Below are 23,901 nucleotides of genomic sequence, written 5' to 3' on the forward strand. Positions count from 1 at the left end.
TTTGCAGCTTCCTGTCATGGTGCCTTTGAATTTCCCAACTCCAAACCCAAGACTGTATATATAATAAATAAAGAATGCAAAATATTTACATTATGTGTTCTAGGACACAACATGCAAAGTATTTGCATTATGTTTAAGGACATAGAATATTAAGTATTTACCTTATGTGTTCTAGAAAATGGAATGCAAAATATTTACATTATGTGTTCTAGGACACAAAATGCAAAGTATCTGCATTATGTTAATGGACACAGAATATAAAGTATTTACCTTATGTGTTCCAGGACATGGAATGCAAAGTATTTCCACTACATGTTCAAGGACATGGAATGCAAAGTATTTCCACTACATGTTCAAGGACATGGAATGCAAAGTATTTCCACTACATGTTCAAGGACATGGAATGCAAAGTATTTCCACTACATGTTCAAGGACATGGAATGCAAAGTATTTCCACTACATGCTCAAGGACATGGATTGAAAAGTATTTCCACTACATGTTCAAGGACATGGAATGCAAAGTATTTCCACTACATGCTCAAGGACATGGATTGCAAAGTATTTCCACTACATGCTCAAGGACATGGATTGCAAAGTATTTATATCATGTGTTCTAGGACAAGCAATGCAAAGTATTTATGTTATGTGTTCTAGGACATATGCACAGAGATGCTAGCGTTACCTATGCAATTATCCTTAATATACCTGGAGATATCTCCGTTTGTAGATTCATGGGTTCACTAGATGACTTCAGCATTTTCTGACGCCCCAACACTGATAGCGTCTTAGGTCTAGATATAGCAGAAGAGTACATTTTGTGCTTGAAGGAGGAAAAGGTTGAAGTGAGCATGCTGTTAGTTCTGGCCCTGTCAGTACTACTGCCAGCAGCTGCTGGAAAATGAGGTTTGTTACAAAGCATGTTAGCATGAAAGCAGGTTAGATGAAAAGCTCTGGTAGGAAGACACCTACTAGACATTTTTATTATATCTGGAATATAGAAACTTATTGGTGAAACAAATTTTGATTTTTTTTATTATTTGCACATGTGAAAAATATAGAATTCCCATTTTGCGTTGCAACACTTGATTGTTAGTGCCTAAAGAAGTTATACCTGCAGCAACAAACACAAGTACTTAGTGAGCTAGAACAAATATATAGAAACTGCATTTCATTACAGATTTAGAAATTAATTTTTTCTTAAGAAATTGGACTCAAAGATAAAGCTGTTGTGATGCTTTCCACTTCATGCATGGAGTATTTCCTTACACTCTGTGTCACAATGATTAATGGCTGCTTTACTACATTGATAAAAAGAAGTTCCAAAATTCTGCAATAATATTTGGACATCAACCATTTATAAATTGATCTGTACATATAATGCTTCAAATTGTGTTTTTAGTCAAATTAATATTTGTTTTCAAATGAAAATAAAAAGATTTTTTTTCATTAATACATTTCTTGCTTGGATTGATGCAGTAAACATTATTGGTGTGTAGTGACTGTAGAAACGTCACACAGCAGTCACATCCAATAGATTTCACAGCATTTTAATGATTTGAAGTTTACTTGTATGGATTTTTTATCATTATTTTGTTCATTTCTGTATTCAAACATGAATTTGATCATGGCAAGTTATTTCAGTAACAGATGCTGCACCCAAATTTTGACTGTCATTTAATTTCTGTTTTCAAAAAACACTCATCAATGCTCAATTTCTCCATCATTTTCTAACATGATTATGATTGTCCCGAGTCATAATCATTACATGAACAATTTTAATACTATATTTAATCAAGAGTTTTTCCTAAAAATGAGTCTATTTGTTGCAGTGTGTAAATGGCATACAATACTGTATGTGTTATGTGTGCCACAAAATAATGAATGGTAACTCTTTGTATTAATTTAGTCACCAATAATTATTATAGGATTTATGTGAAAAACTAATCTTAAAAAGTCAATACTTGAAACCTACTTTTTTTGTTAGGAATTTGTTTTAGAGATTAATTTAAGGGTCTTCCTTCTTGATACATTGTAAGATCAATGCAGAAAGAGAACAAGAATACAAACAGGAATAATATACATATGGGTATATATAATTTCTAAATGGGTAAAGAAAGTACTTCCAAAAGTGAAATCTCAATTGTGGCAATAAATGTGGTATTGCCAATGCAGAGATATCACTTTTCTCCCACTGATATATATCAATATCTCATCATATTAAATAAACATAATATCTTCATGCAGCCCTTCCTAAACCAAAGTCCAACCATTCAATGCTGGCCATTTGCCACACTGCTAAGTTTGGATCTCAAATAAATTAACTGAATTCATGCCACCCACAAATCAGAGCAAATTAATGGTTGCTGCCATTATTAAGTTTCTGCAACACCAAATCTCACTAAAGTCAAGAAATCAAGACATGCTTGATTAAATTGTGTACCTATCTAAAAGACATCATGAAATGAGTAAAAGATGACTTAATGACATGAATTTATTAATTAACAACAGTCACATGATATTTCACATTAGCTCAATGACAATCCACATTAGTTTTTCAAATGAGTTGAAAAGTCATTACAGATGCCTTTGTGTGGTATTGCACATAAAAAAGTACCAAGACAGGTTACCAGCAACGCACCATTCATAAGTTTTGACCTAATTAAATGAAATTAGTGTTACTCCTATCTGATGCAAATAAACCAACTCTAATGGATTCTCTGATAAATTATCAGCATCAAAATTGTCATGACTCTTGGAAATACTGGTGTTTTCTCTAAATGTATGATGTGCAATTTGACTTATAGAAAAAAGTACAGACTGGGCATTTCTGTCACATCTGCTAAACCCTTTCACACCTTAGGAAAATATATGGATTTATGCGATGAAAATTAAAGAAGCAAATTGTTTGTACAAAACAAGTGCCATCACCAATATGATGTAAATGAATGGAAACATGGCATATATGTCTGCTACAAGTTTTTCAGACAGTGGTCTAACTGTTTATCCTGGACATATCACAGAAGAATTATAGTATACAGCATGACATCCAAGGTGTTTTGGACTGTAATAGTCAGACACATTAAGAGATCAGATCTACATAGGACTGTAATAGTCCAACACCAGGAGAGATAAGATCTATGTAGGTCTGCAGTAGTCAGTCACAAGGAGAGATAAAATCTACATAGGACTGTAGTAGTCAGACACAAGAAGAGATAAGATTTATGTAGGACTGTAGTAGTCAGACACAAGGATAGATCAGATCTATATAGGGCTATATTAGTCAGACACAAGGAGAGATAAGATCTGTGTCAGACTGTAGTAGTCAGACACAAGGAGAGATATGCTGTAAGACTGTATTAGTCAGATACAGGGAGAGAAAAGATATGCTGGACTATAGCATTCAGATGTAAGGTGAGATAAGATTTATGCAGGACTAGTAGTCAGACACAAGGAGAGATAAGATTTATGTACGACTGTAGTAGTCAGACACATGGAGAGATAAAATTTATATAGGACTGTAGTAGTAAATCACAAGGAGAGATAAGATTTATGTAGGACTGTAGTAGTCAGACACAAGGATAGATCAGATCTATATAGGGCTATATTAGTCAGACACAAGGAAAGATAAGATCTATGTCAGACTGTAGTAGTCAGACACAAGGAGATAAGCTGTAAGACTGTATTAGTCAGATACAGGGAGAGAAAAGATATGCTGGACTATAGCATTCAGATGTAAGGTGAGATAAGATTTATGCAGGACTAGTAGTCAGACACAAGGAGAGATAAGATTTATGTATGACTGTAGTAGTCAGACACAAGGAGAGATAAGATTTATGTAGGACTGTAGTAGTCAGACACAAGGAGTGATAAAATTTATATAGGACTGTAGTAGTAAATCACAAGGAGAGATAAGATTTATGTAGGACTGTAGTAGTCAGACACAAGGATAGATCAGATCTATATAGGGCTATATTAGTCAGACACAAGGAAAGATAAGATCTGTGTCAGACTGTAGTAGTCAGACACAAGGAGATAAGCTGTAAGACTGTATTAGTCAGATACAGGGAGAGAAAAGATATGCTGGACTATAGCATTCAGATGTAAGGTGAGATAAGATTTATGCAGGACTAGTAGTCAGACACAAGGAGTGATAAGATTTATGTACGACTGTAGTAGTCAGACACAAGGATAGATCAGATCTATATAGGGCTATATTAGTCAGACACAAGGAGAGATAAGATCTGTGTCAGACTGTAGTAGTCAGACACAAGGAGATAAGCTGTAGGACTGTAGTAGTCAGACACAGGGAGAGAAAAGATCTGCAATGGACTATAGCATTCAGATGTAAGGCAAGATAAGATATATGTAGGTCTAGCAGTCAGACACAAGGAGAGATAAAATATACATAGGACTGTAGTAGTCAGACACAAGAAGAGATAAGATCTATGTAGGACTGTAGTAGTCAGACACAAGGAGAGATAAGATCTACATAGGATTGTAGTAGTCAGACACAAGGTAAGATATGATCTATACAGGAATGTAGTAGTCAGACACAAGGAGAGATCAGATCTATATAGGGCTGTAGTAGCCAGACATAAAGGAGTGAAAAGATCTAAGTAGGATTGGAGTAGCCAAGCACAAGGAGATAAGATCTTCATAGAACTAAAGTACTCAGACAAAAGGAGACATAAGACATACAACTGTAATAGTCAGGCACAAGAAGAGATAAGATCTACATAGGACTGTGGTAGTCAGACACAAGGAGAGATAATATCTATATAGGACTGTGGTAGTCAGACACAAGGAGAGAATAGTTCTACATAGGAATTGTAAGTCAGTCACAAGGAGAGATAAAATCTACATAGGACTTAAGTAGTCAGACACAAGGAGATACAAGGTTGACATAGGAATGTAGTAGTCAGGCACAAGGAGAGATAAGCTCTACATAGGACTGTAGTAGTCTGACACAAAGAGAGATAAGATCTATGTAGGACTATAGTAGTCAGACACAAAGAGATATCAGCTCATTGCAGAACTGTACTAGTCAAACACAAGGTGGAGAAGGTGCTAGTGTCAAGTATGGAAGTAGCCAACATGGTAACCTGGCCACAAATTCACACAAAAATTTGAGTTTATACTCAGAAATTGGGTAAGTGTAATACTTAAATAAATTTAATAAAATCACTTACAACTACCATCAGCATAACCAATCATTAGTGACAGGTTATTGGTCTTGAGAAATTTTCATTAAAAACTTAATGTTAGAAAATGGCTACATTTTCCACGAGTTTTATATATCATACATATAAACGATTCTTTTCCAATTCTTCAACCTAATTCTGCATGTTGCAGCATGATCCATTACATTGCTTTACATTAAAAAAAATAGAAAATATATATTATGCCCTTATAACTTGAAAAACACCATTACAAAATCAAGCATTTCAAAAAGACAAGGTAATTCCTCAAAATATCCTGCTTATCCATCAAACATAAGCAGGGGGAGATAACATTAAATATCTAAACTTAATGTATGATATTAAGTCATGTTAAAAAGCAATCAAAACATCCCTGTCTAGCTCCAACGCAAGTAAAAAAAAAACTTTCTGGAAGATAATCAAATTGAAGCAATATTGACTAAACTGGTAAGTCCAGCTATATAAGTGAAGAATAGGTTTTTAAAATGAAAGGCTGGTATTGAAAATAATGTACCATGTGTAACCACATTATAAGTTTGATTCAAATGGGAACTGCATATATCCAGAGCTGCTGCCAAATAATGCGCTAGCAGATCTGGATCTGTGCAATTTGCAAAAAGTAGCCAGTAGTACAAACAACACAGACCCTGATATACTAGTGCATTATGTGATGGCAGATTAGGGTCTCTGTTGTTTGCAGTCAGACTTGCCTTATGAGTGTGTAGAGATAGTATATCCGCCGATAAAATGTTTGGACTTTTAATATTCAATGTTATTCCTGCAATTTTTGAATGAAAAACAAAAAAAATTAAAGTAATAATTTAGTGTCAATAGCTGCTAAGTAATACTTATGCTGTTATTAGTTGTGATGTATTGAGACATTGTGACATCAATAAAGCTATTACAGTATGTCAAGAACCATGTCAATAAGGAAAGGTCAAAATGGCCACTATTTATATCTGAACTTTTTCTGGGACATTAAGGAAAAGGTTGAGGATGTTTTGGTTGGATTTGGAGCATGTGAATGAAAAGGTCAAGGGCGTTATGACTGGCTCTGCAGCATGTGAAGGTAAAGGTCAAGGGCATTCTGACAGCTCTGTAGCATGTGAAGGTAAAAGGTCAAAGGCCATCTGATTGGCTCTGTAGCATGTGAAGGTAAGAGTGAAGGCAAAGGACAAAGATGTTCTGATGGCTTTTCAGGCACGTGAAGGGAAGGCAAAGGCCAAAGTTGATCAGGTAGGTTTTCTAGCATGTGAAAACAAACGACAAGTCTGTTCCAATGGGTTGTCTAGCATGTGAAGGCAAAAGCCAAATATGTTTGTGGATACACCTCGTCTGAAATCTGAAAAATATGTTTCTCTGACAACACTTATTCCAAACATAATACATTAGGAGTCCTTTCGCTACTTCATAAGTCCAGTCCACCCAAACAAAAAAACGATTTTAATGTCTTTTGGCTTGTTTTACCAATAAAAGTGCTAAAATGTCAATTGCTTGCCAAAATGATAGTCAGACAAGATTGGTTTCCCCCTTTAGATTGTGGGGATTGTTGCCACATCCCATCATTGATCAGCTACTGCTGGCGAGAAAATGTATACTCATCAAGGGATATACCTACAGGAAGGGTTTAGATGACCATGCTTGTATTATGACTGGGTAAATATATCGAAGAAACTTCAAAAAGTGGTTTCTAATTCAAATACATTACCAATCTTAATACATTAGGAGAACACGTAACACGTGGAAGGAGTTAGATCCTCTAACCACAGAGTTGGCCTTAGCTCCAGTCTTCTCACACATGAGCAACAGCTTCAAGTCTCAGATAAATTTAATCTACAAACTGTACCTTTTATGATTTTAAAAGAAATGAAAAGTAGGGACAAGAATAGCTCTTCTTGGTAGACAGCAAGAAAAATTCAACGTCCAGACAGTAGTCCTGAGTGAAACTCACCTACCTAAGGAAACTCAACTTACCACAGTTGGAGCCAGCTATATATTCTCCTGGAGTGTCCAGAGCAAAAAAGGGCAATGTGAAGCTGGTGACTGGTTTGCCATCAAATCATAGCTAGTCAGCAATCCCATAAACCTCCCAATGGGCATGAATGACTGACTAATGCAAATGAGACTCCCAATGTCTGCAAAAAGACTTGCAATTACCATCAGCACCTATGCACACACAAGGACCAAACCAGATGAGATGAATGACAAATTTTACGAAGACTCAGAGCCTCTTATTACACTAATACCGAATGCAAACAAACCCATTATCCTTTATGACTTCAAAGCCAGAGATGGCACAGATCACCAGACATGGCCAGGTGTCACTCGCAAAAATGGCAAATGCATCAACAATAGTCTCCTCCAACTGAGGAAATGCACTGAACACGACCTCTTAATCACCAACAGTTTTCTGTCTGCCAAACTGTAACAAGACATCATGGATGCACCTATGCTTTAAGCTCTCACCAACTAAGTTTTCATCAGGAGAAGAAACATGGAGTATGTCCAAATGACGAAGACCATAAGAGGTGCAGAATACTTGATATACCACAGGCTCACAGTCTCCAAGTTCAATAACCAGACTCAACCTAGCAGGTGATCACAAGACAAAAAAGTGCCCAAAAACATTGTTTCCAATCAAAACAGGAGAATGTGAAACACAACGGTCAAAGAACTGTGCAACCAGCTAAAAACAACTTATATGAACTCCGTGAATATCAAGTAAAGCTAGCCATTCTTAAGAAACTCGGTGCACTCAAGTGCATCCAAAACCCATGGTCAAACCACACATAAACATCAAAAGTGGTTTTATGAGAATGATGCCATACACTGACTTCTGAATGAGAAACATCAGCAACAGATGGTCTGTTTAAAAGACAGCACTGTCTTGATCATTTAAGAAGACAGCCTTCCACACCATCAAGAGGACTGTCCTATGCAAACCCTGAGAGTTGCATTAATGAGCAATAAAGCAAATGAGATTCAGTTCAACACAGACAGAAATGTCATGAAAAACTCTTATAATGATTTAAAACAATCTACAGGTCACACTCATCAGGAAAATCTCCAATACTAAGTGCTGACAGCACCACACTGCTCACTGACAAAAAAAGTACTTAACAGGGCAGAACACTTCAACAGCATCCTTGATTATATTAGTCATCTGTCAGTGAAGAGACAGCTGATTGACTGCCTCAAGTGGAGATCAAGACATCACCTACTGATCCCCAATGCTGACTGAAACTGCAAAAGCAACTGGTCATATGGCAAATCACCTGGAGCAAATGCTATACCAGAAGTCTACAAAGCCAGAGGCTCACACATGGCCCAGAAACTAAGTGAACTATACAAGTCAATGTGGACTCAAGGAACTATACCCCAGAAGAACAAAGATGCATCCATCATCCACTTGTACAGGTGGAAAGGCAAGAGACAATCCTGTGACAATGATCAGGGAATCTCCTTGCTATCTTTAACCAGCAAAAGCCTTGCCAGAATTCTATTGAATCACCTTGTTTATCATATTGATCAAGTGCTTGTGCCTGAGAGTCATAGTGGCTTCAGGAAAATATGAGGAACCATATAAATGGTTTTTGCAGCTCATTGACTCCAGAAGAAATGGTATGAACAGAACTTCAACAACAGCTCATAGGTATTCTCCTGGATATCTCTGCTTCAAAAAAAGATTTTTTCATTAATTTGAACTCTGCCAAAGTTTCACTTTCCTGAATCATTGCTTTGCTGACCAGTTTCTTACCTGTTCTTGCTGTATTATGTTATTAAAAACATCAATGCCATATATTGTCTGCTTATTAAGACAGGTATTTTAATCAAATAAATATGCTTACTTTTTAACTTCTTTGAATTTTCATTTATTCAATTTATCTTAAAGTACTATAGTTTTGTGGCACAAAAGCTCTCCTTGCTGATTTGTTTGAGAAATGAAATGAAAACTGCAAACTACTTTACAATTACCTATATTTTAATTAGGCATGGAATTTTTCATATCTACATTTAATTTAGAAATAACACTTCAAAAGAGGCTGTCTAGCATGACATAATTTTCGGGCTCAAAATCTCTTACTGGTAATTCCAGGAAACACTTACCCAGCTCCAATAATTTAATATACTTCAATACTTTAAAAATCATCGCCATCATTGATATCATCAGGCTGCATCTGCCTAATGAAATCATCTCAAGATGAACTATGCTGGGAGTGAAGCATTTTGAGTTTTGTAGGTAGCCCATATTTTAAACATGTTTTGTAAAATTCCTTCATGATTGCAAGACAGGAAAGTTAAAACCTGACAGTATGCTTGTTCAATGGCCCAATGAACCAATCAAATTAACTTTAACAACCATTCTTGTCAAGTTCATAGACCCTGATGTGTAAAAAATTGACTACTCTGAAAAACAATACATCACAACAAGTGCTAGGGTGACTTATGTTGTGGCAATCCTTTTAATGGTTAACAAGTTTTAAAAAACTCCACTGCATACCTGTCAACTTGTACGTTTTACCTGTAATTTATACAGGTTTTTTCCACTTTCATCAGTGTACAGCTATACAAATGTTTTGTACATTTTTTTTCTTATAAAACTTCTTGCTTTTTTTAAAAAATTACAAACTTTTTTTTATTCAAGGAGCCTGGATGTAACTCTTTATATATAATCAAGCATGATCCAGAATCATTTTTAGCTATGTGAAAGCAGTGGGGATAACTATAATATGCTTTGGAAAGCGATGGAAGCTGGGAATGCTGAAATCAGGTTGAGTTGAAATATCTTCTTTAATGAAACAAATATAAATATATTAATATTGAAGAAATTGTTTAGATAGCTTCGTTTTGTTCAAGATTCTTATGATCCTTTGAACCGATTTTGGTATCCCCAACTTACATCACAGTTCAGCCAACTGAACTTGAAAACATCTGCTTGTGTGGAATTTGAATTTATTAGGAAAAAAGACTTCAGTGTAAGTAAAGTCTGACTAAAACATTATAACTTTAATTTGTAGGAATGGAATGCCAAGTGTGAGATATTTCTAAAAATTTGACTTATCGTTCCGATGTTAATCGACATCAGAACACATTACACAATACTGTTATTGGGCAGTAAGACCTTGACGGCCCCCAAAAAATATCAGGTAGAGGTCTTACACTGTAGGACTAAGGGTTTATGGGGAAAAAATATAAATATGTAATAACGAGACCATGATAAATCCAAAGAAGTTAATATTACATCTTGAAAATTTGTTTTTTCAAAATACCCTGCACACATCTCTTTTTTTTATACTAGTAGCAACACTTTCGTTTTTGAGTTGCTCCACACCTGGATCATGAAGCACTTAAAGATGTGTTTGAGGATTATTGCATGCTAAGTGATGAGTGTGTGCCTGTATTAACAGACAATTGCCAGAAAAGGAGCTTTTGTAGCTACTGGCTGGATATGATCAGCCAGTCAATTAGTACAGGTGACATCCACTTCCCAAATCTGAAATTAGTTATTCAGCACCTACTCACCTTGGCTCACAACAATGCAGACTGTGAGAGCTCTTATTCTATGATGAAAAAGCTCCATACAGATTGTAGAAAGTCCCTGCATGCAGATACACTAACATCATTTTTACAGTGTAAAATAAACACAAACACCTGCTGCATATTCTTTAAACCCCTGATTACATTTTGAAAAGTGCAAAAGGAGTATGTGTTGCATATAACAACATGTGTTTGTTACAACACACTCAAATCAAAAGAATAAAAAAAAAAAAAAGGTTTCATAGATGTAAATAATTATGAAAATGTATGTAAAATTAGTTTGTTTATGGCATTTGTTCTTTTAAAACTGTTATCCTATATAATGTAGAAATACATTTTTACACGTAAGTTTTTTTTGGTCTTTGTAAGGTTTTTATTGTTCTGGCATACAGGTTTTCATCTCAAGACATTAACAGGTATGCTACTGTAAAGTGTGAATTATTATATGCATGACTTTGAGCTAATACACAGGAGTTCTTGCACATCACTGCTTTCCAAGTGTGCAAAATAATAATTTTTAATGGAGAAATTAAGACAATAGATGGTGTGCTTCCACTGTAATAATAAATAATCTTTGGATAGCTCAAACTTGAGAAAGTGCTAAAACTTGAAGAAGTACTCAATCTTGAGAAAGTGCACAAAATTGGAAGGTATATGCAGGGCCTCAGAACAAGTGCAATGACAAATACATTTTAGCACTTTTATATTAAAACAAGGTAAAAGATACTAACATCTTTTGAGTTAGGAAGGGCTGAATTTGCAAGGTAGAAGAAGTAATCCTATGATTGGGTACTATCAAAAGAAGCATAGTTGTGTCATTTTGCATTCATGGCAACTATGAAATCCACAAAAACAACTGTTCCAAAAATAAGACATTTGGTCACAAATATTTAACTATCTGATCATCAACTGCACAAAACCACACATCCATGTTAAAATGTTCAATTCCAGCCTTGACAATAAGCTATCAAGCAGAGAATGATAATGGAAAATTTTAATTGCTATACAATATTTTCCTGTAAAGGTCGAGAGAAAATCTGATACAAATCATGAATAGAAAACTTACGTTTTTGTTCTTTGGTTTTGGGTGACTGAGATGATGTAGTCATGTATGAATGGTAAATTTGATTAGCAGGACGAGGGTATTGCTGAAAACATAAGAAAATTTATAGTAAAAGTACATTTCACTGAAAATACTCATCCAATCACATTAATTTCTACTACCACCATAATCCAGTCCTCCTACTGACTTGAAAAAGTCTCTCTATTTATAAATGTACAAGGGGAAGTAAGTAACTTACAGATTATCTTCCCTTACTCCACTACGTGAAATTCCATATACCAGATATCAGCAGTTTCAACTTGAGCACTGTCTGAGACAAGATGATGTCATTGTGAGATGGGATGGGGTGATTTATAGTGTTGTAAATTAAGTAACAGAAAGAAGTGAAACCAACAATTAAAGTAAAATAAATACTTTATTTCTCTAAGTTACAAAGTGAAAATTTAAAAAAACTGTTGTGAAATTGAATCCCAAATGTCTAATCACAAGTCCAAAAATAAAGAATGTTCCAAATGAATTCCATTAGCCTTGAACATCCTTATGTATGACACTGATGTAATCCAGAATGCCTTTGAATGAGTTAACCATAGGCCAAAGGTTGTGAATATCCAAAGTCAATGAGCAGTTAGCATTTCCAGTGAATTTAAATAATTCCTTTCAAATCATTTCCAGACACAACTGTAAACTGTGATAATAAATGGATTTCCAAGACCTATCTAAATAGAAATGAATTATTTGGTTATTATTTATACAAATTTTCACTTAATCTAGATACAAGTCATTCCAATGGAAAATTCCAATCAAATTGTCAACAAGTCTCTTTATAGAACGTTCTCAACTAAACACTTATTTCAACATTTACAACTTCCAATCATGGACAAAAGTGAATCATGTAAACATCCTGTTTGCAATGAACATTATATTCAAGTACAATCTACTCTACAATCTTGGACAAAAGTGAATCATGTAAACATCCTGTTTGCATTGAACATTATATTCAAGTACAATCTACTCTACAATCTTGGACAAAAGTGAATCATGTAAACATCCTGTTTGCATTGAACATTATATTCAAGTACAATCTACTCTACAATCATGGACAAAAGTGAATCATGTATACATCCTGTTTGCATTGAACCTTATATTCAAGTACAATCTACTCTACAATCATGGACACAATACAAATATGCTTAACAATAGTAATGTTACTGAGTAATCTGATGTAATGTGATTTCTTTTCTCTGTCAAATACATTACCCAATTAATAGGATAGGCATGAGGAGGAGGAAATGATAAGATCCAACCTCTACCTACAAGCACCCTGTAGGGTCAAAAGAACTCACAACTTTTAGGTGAGACTTTCCTAATGATATTTGACACAACCAAATATAAGTGTATGCTGTATGCATAGCAAGGAACTAACCTGTTGGCTGCCACACTTAACATTATGAAGAAAGAGTTTGCTGAAGAATCCAGTTTTAAGTGTGATGATGGAGTTTATTGTTTGAGTAAAAGCCCATGGACTGAAATTGCATCCATCGTAAGGGACCGAAACTGATAAACGTTTCTACTGCAGGCAAAACATGGGTATTTTTTTATGTTACATGGATGGGAATATTTGACAGGTCCAAGCTTATTGTGCATTTGTTGGGTTTTACTAATGGAAATGCGATAAAGACCTTGCCATTTGAATTTTGAGGCTTTGAAGGAAATGATGAGTTTGCTTAAATCTGTAATTGGGTGCAAATACTGTTGATCTTCTTGACCAAGAACAGCCTTGAATAGAAGCCAGGTGATGCTGGTTTTCAAATGATCTCTACTGTCTAGTAATGTGATATAGTAATATAAAATGGATCTGTTGAATGCAATAGAAAAAACTAATGAACATGGACAAACAGGCATTAAGGCCATGCTTGGACAAAGAGGGAGACTTATGCCACTTGGTCTGCCTGAAAAAAATGGGGGGGGGGGGGCTACTCCTCTTAGGATTATAATTACGTGTAGGGACATAAAATTATGTCACTCTTTCTTTTGCCTAGGTCAACTTAACAAAACCATAGTTCATATGCTCTCAGACCATATGTGCATTTTGTACAAGCTAGGTAGGATTTGTGATATTTTGCCACCAAAACCAATTTAATAGCCATGCTGTCACAGACTAACTGAATATGTACGAATACAAACACACTAGGTATAAATACAAGATGAGATAATGACTCACAGATTACAAACTATAAGGAATGTTGTATGGTTTACAGAAAAAAGTAAAATGTATAGAAGATTCTCAGAGGCCTGATGACAGTTTGCAGTGAAAGTTAAAACCAACAATATCTGGTATATGGAGTGCCACCTAATAAAGTAAGGGGAGGTAATTTGAATAAGTCTCTTCGTCTATACAAATACAGGCAGACTTTTTTAAAGTCTATAGGTGAGCTGGATTCTGGAGGTAGCAGAAGTAATTCTTAATGTTAATATAATCGGGTAACATAGAAAACTTAATCTGTTTATACATCAAATTCTAAAAGAATCCTATTACACATATACCATACACAACATGAATATTTGACAATGACTTAACAAAGGTTGTCACCAGGCAGATCATCATCGTATGATGTAAACAAGGTTGTCACCAGGTAGATCATCATCACATGATGTAAACAAGGTTGTCACCAGGCAGATCATCATTGCATGACGTAAGCAAGGTTGTCACCAGGCAGATCATCATTGCATGATGTAACCAAGATTGTCACCAGGCAGATCATCATTGCATGATGTAACCAAGGTTGTCACCAGGCAGATCATCATCACATGATGTAACCAAGGTTGTCACCAGGCAGATCATCATCGCATGATGTAACCAAGGTTGTCACCAGGCAGATCATCATTGTCACCAGAAAGACAACACTATTATCACATCAGTTGCTATCCTACTGCCTTATTGTTACCAGGCAGACAAAACTATCATCACATAAGATGCTCTACTCCTTATGACCTTCCCATTGTTAACAGGCAACCAATATCACTCACTCATGGTTGGTAATGTGACACATCTTTTGTCACCAGGCAGATAGACAATACCACCATCACTCCGATGGTCACTGTATGACATACGTACTGTTGCTACATAAACAACTCTATTATCTTCCTGCATGGCAATAAATTTGTAATACCAACCACCTAGATTATTTAAATGACTGAATCACTCATTTAATAATGTAGACATTAGTATTAAAAAATTCCTTCATAGATGGTCAACATTTTGAAAACAACACCCCTAGTGGGGTTGCTTCCCTTTAGTTCTGGATCAGGCAAGTGCAACCTACTGCCCACAGGCTGGATTCACTTATTTACATTTTAGGGTGTGACCACTTTTATCCACTTATTTACATCACTGGGTGTGGCTTTAAAAATAACTTATCTGGTTCATCCCTTTGAGGAAGTTGCACATGCCTGTCATAGACTGAACTCTTCTTGACCATTCTGGATGGCAATATTTGAATGATACTCGCATATCATATCTTGATATGGTGCAATGGGTGTGGGTGGGGCTTATAAAAAGCAGGGCTTATAAGTGGGTGGGGCTTATAAGTGCAATCAGTGTGAGTGTGGCTTATAAAAAGTGCAATGAGTGTGGGTGGAGCTTATAACAAGTGCAATGGGGGGGGTGAGTGAGGTTTTCAACAACAGCAATAAATAAATTATAATGGAGGTCTTGGGACAAAATTGTGAAGTGCTTTATATCTAGCATTGGCATCATCAAGATGGTCATAATTTAGACCTGTCAACCCATCAGCATGCTTATCTGGGAACCTAGTATCCCTTTTTCAAATGTAGGCTACCAATCCAGAATAGACAACATCTTTGTAAAAAGAAGAAAATTTCTCTAACTATACTGCCTATGAGCCCATGCATACCTGTGCAGTCAGTAAAAGTTAAGATCTTTATGAAAAGAAATGTTGTACCTACTCCTCAAGCATGAATACCTTTAACAATGTTGGTCCAAACATTAATTTTCTTCATGTATTATCTACAACATTCACTGAACTTCTTCATTCCTGCAACCATTTTTCACCTATTTGCTCTCCAATCAACTTGTTTCTTTACAAGTGTATTCACTTTGTTATGACTATGGTTTTAAACTAAGTAACAGAAAAAAGGAAAATCCAAAATCAATGTGTTTGTTAAACTTATCAAATAGTTTTGCTCTCTAATTAATAAAATGAAAACTTTAGAAGAACTTACAGTATTGTGAATTAAGTCTAAAATAATTCTAAAGAGTTCTATTACACATGCAAAAGAAAATAGCATTCGAAATGAATTCCAGGTCTTGAGTGTGTTGATGTACCAGTATCCTTGAATGTGCTTATGTGCCAAGCATCTTGACGTATCACAATGGCATTGTCCAAAACTCCTCTGAATGAATTCACAATAATCCCCCCAAAAGTAAATAGTCCAAACAAGCATATAAGCACTTAGTAATTCCAATAAATAATTTAAATAAATGATTCCTCTCAAATTAAATCTAATCTAAAGACTGAAAATAAACTAAGAACAGTAATAAAAACAGGAATTAGGAATGAATTGTTCTCTTCTTCCTCCTTACTTACATCCCCACGACTCTATTACAACTTTATGTTGTAATACCTCCCACACGACTTCTCTCTTAAAATCTACAATCATGGAAATTCAACACATAATATTGATATACATAACACTTTTTAATGGAGAAACATGGTGTTTACTCATAAACAATAATGCCAGATTAGAAATATGGCTTAAAGAATGGTAACAAACTGAGCCAATCAGAAGCAAAGATCACCTCCTTAATATGTGTGTATCATACTCGAACTTGTCAGAGATTTTGATGATATAAGCATATATTTCAAGTTCGATCAAAGCTGAATAAGACATATGAATTCCACAGAGACAACAATTTCACACAATCAGATGAATGATCACTTCAATAATAATTGGATCAAAATTAGCTCAAGAGTGGTGACAAGAATCTGTTCATGGACAAATCAGAGGTGATGGATGAAATGCCATACCATAAACTAATATGGCCTGATGACAAGGTGAGCTAACAATCTTGAAAGCAAGCATATGCATCCTCTGGGTACAAAATCACTGGCTGCTTATGACAAAAATACTGATTTTCAAGAACAAAGACTAATTTGCTTTAATGCATATGTAACCATTTACAACATCTACATTCATCAGTAGAGTAGAACAGTACCTTACTTAACTATTCAATGTCAAAGATGCATATGATGTACTCTTGCACCTTCTGCACCCTGTTTCAAGCAGAGTGTCCATTTAGAAGGTGCAAGAGTGCAACATGCACAGAGACAGAGTTTTTATAGAAGCCTTTTCCATATCTTGTTTTTTTTCTTCAATCATTATGGATTCCAATGTACCATCTTTCACTGATGGTCTGAATTCTCTGTGATTTTCTTACTGAACTGTTTTCATTCTGGCATACTAGTAATCCTTCATGATTTTACTGTTTGGAAAACATGTGCAAAATAAATCACCAGCAATGCTAGTAACTGGAAGAGGAAGGTTCATCTCTAAAAGATATTTAATCAACTGAACTTTCGATCGAATTACATCAAGGTTTTCTGTGGTATTTATAGATGTCAAAAGTTCAGGCTGCGTTGTTGTTTATTAGCTTTTTCTTGCTCTTTATGTCATAGGCACCTCTGTGCCCAATAGCTAAATCACATTACACAATTTACAAAACAAAGTTTTCTGGTTCACTAGATGGTTTCACAAATCCAAACAAGACAGCACAATTGTCCTTCCGATTCTGTTTTCATGTCTTTCCTGGAGAAAATTCAGAATATTCTGCTTTCCTTTATGACATGATTATAAACTGAATATTAACAAGATGAGATAGTGATAGCGGCAAGTATTTGTGCAATCCAATATGGCAGTTAAAGACAGGCATGGTAGCCTAGATTTCGAATAAACCAATCATATTTTAGAACTCTATTCCTATATACATGCAATATTTTTCTATCAGAATGAAACCGAGTGCCCATCCTAAACAGAAAATTGATAATTTTTAATTATTTTTTAAAATTAAAAAATGGATTTTTAACAATAAAAATGTACACCCATATTCAGGTCCAAAATTAGGGAAAATTGGAACACTTGTCAGCTATGTATATGGTCACACTGAACTAGTAATAGTAGGAGTTCATCCACATAACAATTTTCATATGTAGCTAAAATATGGTCCAAGATATTCAGGCTGGAAAGAATGGTTTGCTGAAAATTCAAAATAAACTCAAGTGTGCAAATTAATTCACAATAACTCAAATTTGACATGGTTGAGTTACTTTCTTTTAGATACAATCATACATCAATTTTCACATGTAGCTGAAATAGTGTCAAAGATATTGAGGAAATAACAAAAGGATAGCCATAAATACAAAAGTCACTCAAGATATTTCAGGCGACAAACTAACAACTAACATGACTGTGCATGCTTTTTCAGTGAAACATAATTTAGAAAAAAATGTGATTTCTCCTTGAATACATTCTCTGTACACATTAATTAATGCTAGTAGAATAGGTAACATGAGCAGAAAATACAGAAAAGCCTACCTACCACAGGAACCCTACCAGGCACGAATGACTGGACTCCCTATATAATTGACAACCTTCTCTTCTAGCAACACAGCAGTACAACTGACATTCTCATAGACTATTGACGATACATGGATAAGAACATAATGAATTCTTATGGAATAAAATCCGGGTCAACTCCAGTGAAAGTACTAAATCAACACCCATGAGGTGGTTGTACTGACATCAATTCATGTCTCTGCAGAGCTAAATCATGGAGATGAAAACTAGAGAAGGTTGACTCTGCATGCCAGCAAACAGCTTCTATTATGACTTGGATGAAAACATTACAATTTTAATTTGTGGCTTGCAGAGACTACCCTAAGCTCATGAATTGAAATTAGATCTTTTGAAATGCTGGTGTACGTCAATCGCATTACCTACATCAGCTACGAGACTAAAGCTTGAGTGGTTAAATTATTATTATATGTGTGAACCTAAACAAATTACTCTACAAATACAAACTTTTGTTGAATTCGCTAATATAATTTGGAATGTTAAATTATCAATTTAAATATCTATAATAATTCCATCAAACCTGGAATGGTTGTTATATCTGTACCCATATTTTATAATCTGCTAATGAAAGCAAGGTAAGAAATCTGGGGGTGAATATTTATGATTGGAATGTACTACTTACATTTGGGTCCCTCATAAAGCGTGCCATGTTAATGAAGTAGTGAATATCAGTGACAGGGGGATACCTCATCAGCGTGTTCATACAAGATGGGTAATCACTGAACAGTACTGGAATTAAATAAGAAAACTATTATATCTGCAAAGTAAATTTCTTAATTGTATAACAGCTTAGTGACATATCATGTTCTAACTAGGTTTATTTATAAAACATGTCTCCAATGCAGACATAAAAACTCTCATAAAAAATGTACGAAATGGCAATAAAGTTTGCAAAAAGTAGGTCAATAGAACACAAATATGATCAGGTCAACTACTGTATACACTCACTTATGTCAGGTCACACTGAAAACAATATAGAACCTAATCTACCATCACAGTATGCATCAGCAGATCAGGGTCTATACTGATTGCTGTACTGATTACTCCTAAGAAACTGCATAGACCCAGATCAGCCAGTGCATGATGCAATGGCAGCTCTGGGTCTATGAAGTTTGCAGTTGGATTTGACTTGTGAGTATAGGTGGTAAATATACATGCAAACTAAATTTCAACTGGGTATGTCGGTTTTTTGTAATCTTACCAATAAAGTTCTCACAAAGTATAAATCCATAGATTTTTAAAACAATTTTTAAAAATATACACTACTGAAATGAACATTCACAAATAGAAACTTTGAATACCCATATTCATATAAAGACACTGTGATAAGACATTTAATTCTTCAAGAATGCAACACATCTTATCAAATTCTTGTTTATTTTGGTAGTAAAACTGAAGAACTTAAAGAAATCAGTGAAATTACTGTATCATTTTGGAAGCCATGCTACACATGTATTATATGCGAATTCGTGTCATAATGAAGCATGCTATAGCAGTATTTCACTACACACATACAAAAGATGCCAATAAAATTCAATTTGCTTATGTCAAATCAGTGTAATAAGATCCACATGGACAGATGGACTGGACATACATATGAAAGGTTTAATGGTCTGGACACACATATGAGATGGATGGACATACATACAAATGTATATGGACTGAATATAAAACTTGTGTCATCATGAGACATAAAACCTAACATAATAATATCAAACAGTATCTAATAAATAGAAACCAAAGGTCATCTTCATGTGTGCAAAAAGGTACAGTTTAATTACAATTAACATTTTAAAATTCTTCTTCTCAAATACAGATAGCATGGCACAATAGCCACATAGCTTGTTTGTAATACAAACAACAATAGCACAATAGCCACATAGCTTGTTTGTAATACAAATAGCAATAGCACAATAGCCACAGCTTGTTTGTAATACAAATAGCAATAGCACAATAGCCACATAGCTTGTTTGTAATACAGGTAGCTATAGCACAATAGCCAAATTGCTTGTAATACAAAAACAGCAATAGCACAATAGCCATATAGCTTGTTTCTAATACAGATAGCAATAGCACAATAGCCACATAGTTTGTAAAAACAATAGCAAAAGCACAATAGCCACATAGCTTGTATGTAATACAAACAGCAATGGCACAATAGCCACATAAGCTTGTTTGTAATACAAATAGCAATAGCACAACAGCAACACACCTTGTTTGTAATACAAATAGCAATAGCACAATAGCCACATACATTGTTTGTAATACAAATAGCAATAGCACAATAGCCACATACCTTGTTTGTGAGCTTTACCTATCAAAACTGAGCCTTTAAAACATATATATTGGCAATCATACATGTGACATTATTAGCATAATGACATAGATCTAAAGATTAGAATTCTGTGGAAATTGTATTATCTCACAATAAGAAATAGTGCTATAATACATGTAAAATCACTTTTTCAAAACATAAATTTTACAGTCAATTATGTTTCTCAGAATAAATTCCTCAATCACATTGACAATCAGAAGAAACTCCACTATCTCTGTTTCAGCCATTGTGGAGAGAAGATAATTTTTGCCTCTCCTGTCTAGATGCCATATAAGTAATGGAAACAATTCTTCCTAATGCTTCCCCTTACCACTGCTAGGTGGATAGAGTTGCCTACTTACTTTCAATCTAAGTGAAATTTCATTGAGGACACTCACATTTTCTGGAAGGTGTGGGACAGTTTAAGAGTAAGGTAATTGAGTAAGTATTCTCGAAGAAACATAATTTACTAAAAACTTCACTTTCTTGTGTGACAAATTCTTTGACCATGTAACATTTAAGGGAATTGATAATAGGAAGAGGTAATTTTGTGCATCCCACCTCTATCATGGTCAAACTCGAGGGAATAATGATTTCTTCCTGAATGAGGGTAAACCCCACTCCTAATACCCAATCAGCAAAAGTGATTGTCAAGTAAGCTGTGACAAGAATACCCAATATAATAAATAGATCCAAATACCTTTTTCTTAATGAGCAAAACCATTGGGTGAATATAGCAAAAATGCTGTTCTACACCCATGGTATGGCTGTGTGGACTTCAAATTGGTCAGGTGATGGTCTGGGCTGCAGCCACCATACCTACCAGATTTAATTCTTGTCTCTACAAACTTCAAGCTAAATCATGTAGATAAAAGCCTGTGAAGGTTGACTGTGCATGCCAGCAAATCACATATATTATAAGTGAGACTGCTAAATAAAATTTGAAAGCAGAGATTATCTTGAAGTATACTTCATCTTTCGAATCCTCGGAATACACCAAATGTATTATCAACTTCAGCCACAATGCTAGGGCTTGAGTGATTATATACTAGATAAAGAGCCTGTCCTGAAGAAAGAGGCATTGCTGGGCCTAACACCATTTTCCTGTGCACTTCACACAGTGTTTGAACTCAGACTAGGACCTCCAACACTAACCCCCTAGACTGATAAATGGTGGAGGGGGGACAGATGACTACTCTCTGATTAGTCACTGATGACAGCCTGTTCCTTGGTACCAAACTATGATTGTGTCATCAGAACCAACAACCAATCTTACATGGAGATAGTTCAGGTAGACTGAATGTGCATGCAACTTGCTCACCCTATATGTGAAAGTAAGAAAAATCAAGCAACACATTTTGTGTGAAAGCTGCTTCAAGGAGGTACTCGCTAAGGGTTCAATTGATCTGAATTGAGTCATGTCAGCACCCATGACAAATTTCACTTATTAAACAAGGTGAGAGATCTAGGGAATATAATGTCAAATTTGACTAACAGGTGTGATAATTGCTTATTACGACCTATATTCATTCTTCCATGATGCTTGAATATGTCTGAGATCATGGAATAGTAGCCTTTTGATGGGGGGTTGGGTTAATTTTTGCTCCTCAAAAACCCAGAAAAGAAAGTTAGCCCACTGTGGAATTATCATACTCAATGGGACAATAATCTTGGTATTGCACCAGTTACTAAAACCTGCCTCTTCGCTCATACACATTCAAAGTGGAGGACCTTCCAGCTGTTGAGATTCTCTACATGAAAGAAGGCTTTTATTCTGTTCTCTCAAGGCTCCCCTAACAAGATGTGGGCATGAAGGAGTGGCCTGTCCAGGCAAGGATGAAACACCTACAACCATGGCTGTTTGAGCAGGTTGGGTCTTGGGGGAATTTTCCTGGGAATGTCCATTGCCAGCTCAAGCAGTTCCTTCACCTAGGGCTTTTCCAACCTTAGAGGGACTATCAAAATCACACTGCATTTGTGACCCTTCATTTGTTGAATTTATTTTCAGTACCAAATTTGTCAGGGGTGATCAGGGTAGGCATAGGTCCAAAACCCCTCCCAACTTACAGAGTGCATCCATGCCTATACGCCTAGGTCCAAGACTGGTAAGATGAAGGTGGGCAGTGTTTGATTGTACCTCATTATGATATGTTGATTAAATTGACAAGAAAGAGTTATTACTGTGCTAGCACTGCCAAGGGCACATGAAAAGGCTGCATAGAGCTGACAATAATCCATGTCACGAACAAATGATGAAAGCAAAGAAAGTTAGGTTGATATAAAACTTCCATACCCAGATGGAGGCCTGACTTGTCTCAATTGATCAGAACCCCTAACTGACTCAAAAGGTTGTGTGTGTGATTTGGATTTTTAACGTAGCTTTAACAATTTTTCAGTCATATTGCTACAAAGTCTGCAGTGTGGCAGCTTATAGTGATGTCTAGCACTGAGGTATCATGCTGCAGACATGCAGCATGATGTCCCACCCAGTCACATTATTCTGACACCAGGCCAACCAGTTCTAACACTAACCTCTTAATGCTGAGCGCCAAGCGAGGCAGCTGTTAGTACCATTTTCATAAATCTTTAGACTCAAATGGGAAGACTGTTTCTGTTTTGACTAAGAGTAAACTTACAATACATTTTTCAAAATAATTTTTTTTGTGTATTTGTAGATAACACTCTAACTTGGTCTATTCACATCAAACATGTTTCAAAAAGGTTAATTCTTATGTTTGGCAACTTTATTTACCATAAATATTAATTTTTTGTGCAATGTACTTTTTGGGGACAAATCCTTGGTTCTGAGTTGTAAGTTTTGGGTCACCTTTTCAATCATAATATTGACAGTTAGCTGGTAAAATGAATAATAAAAGGTATCAATTGTGGGATTTGACAATAAAGCAAAAACTTGCATCTCCAAAAAATGAACTCTTAACTTTTTATTTAAATAATTAAATAAAAACTGGTTTGTGTTGTTTGTTTACACCTTTCTACTTAACTGCCAACTTTTGAAGAACAAAATCTGATAAATCTAGGGGTGATACTGGAAACTCTAGTCATCTGCAGCACATACAAAACTACTGTAAATTCAAATATTTTTTAATTTTCATGCTATTATTCCCAGCCAGAAATGC

At 35.3% G+C, this 23,901-nt stretch overlaps 1 protein-coding gene across 3 annotated transcripts in view; it reads right to left on the bottom strand.

Annotated features, from left to right (window-relative positions):
- Positions 1 to 23,901, bottom strand: part of LOC149791848 (TBC1 domain family member 5-like) — a 151,261-nt gene that overhangs the window by 30,886 nt on the left and 96,474 nt on the right. For 2 of the 3 annotated variants that reach the window (XM_089970356.1, XM_089970355.1), the window contains 3 exons: positions 19,073 to 19,179; positions 11,803 to 11,884; positions 706 to 891 (listed from right to left, as the gene is read on the bottom strand). In XM_089970356.1, the coding sequence (XP_089826482.1) occupies positions 706 to 891; positions 11,803 to 11,884; positions 19,073 to 19,179 (375 nt within the window). The remainder of the gene's footprint in view (positions 1 to 705; positions 892 to 11,802; positions 11,885 to 19,072; positions 19,180 to 23,901) is intronic. The other variant, XM_089970357.1, reaches the window with a different exon arrangement.

Source organism: Sinohyriopsis cumingii, chromosome 9 (genome assembly GCF_028554795.1).
Source record: "Sinohyriopsis cumingii isolate HCF-2022 chromosome 9, ASM2855479v2, whole genome shotgun sequence".
NCBI classification, from domain to species: Eukaryota; Metazoa; Mollusca; class Bivalvia; order Unionida; family Unionidae; genus Sinohyriopsis; species Sinohyriopsis cumingii.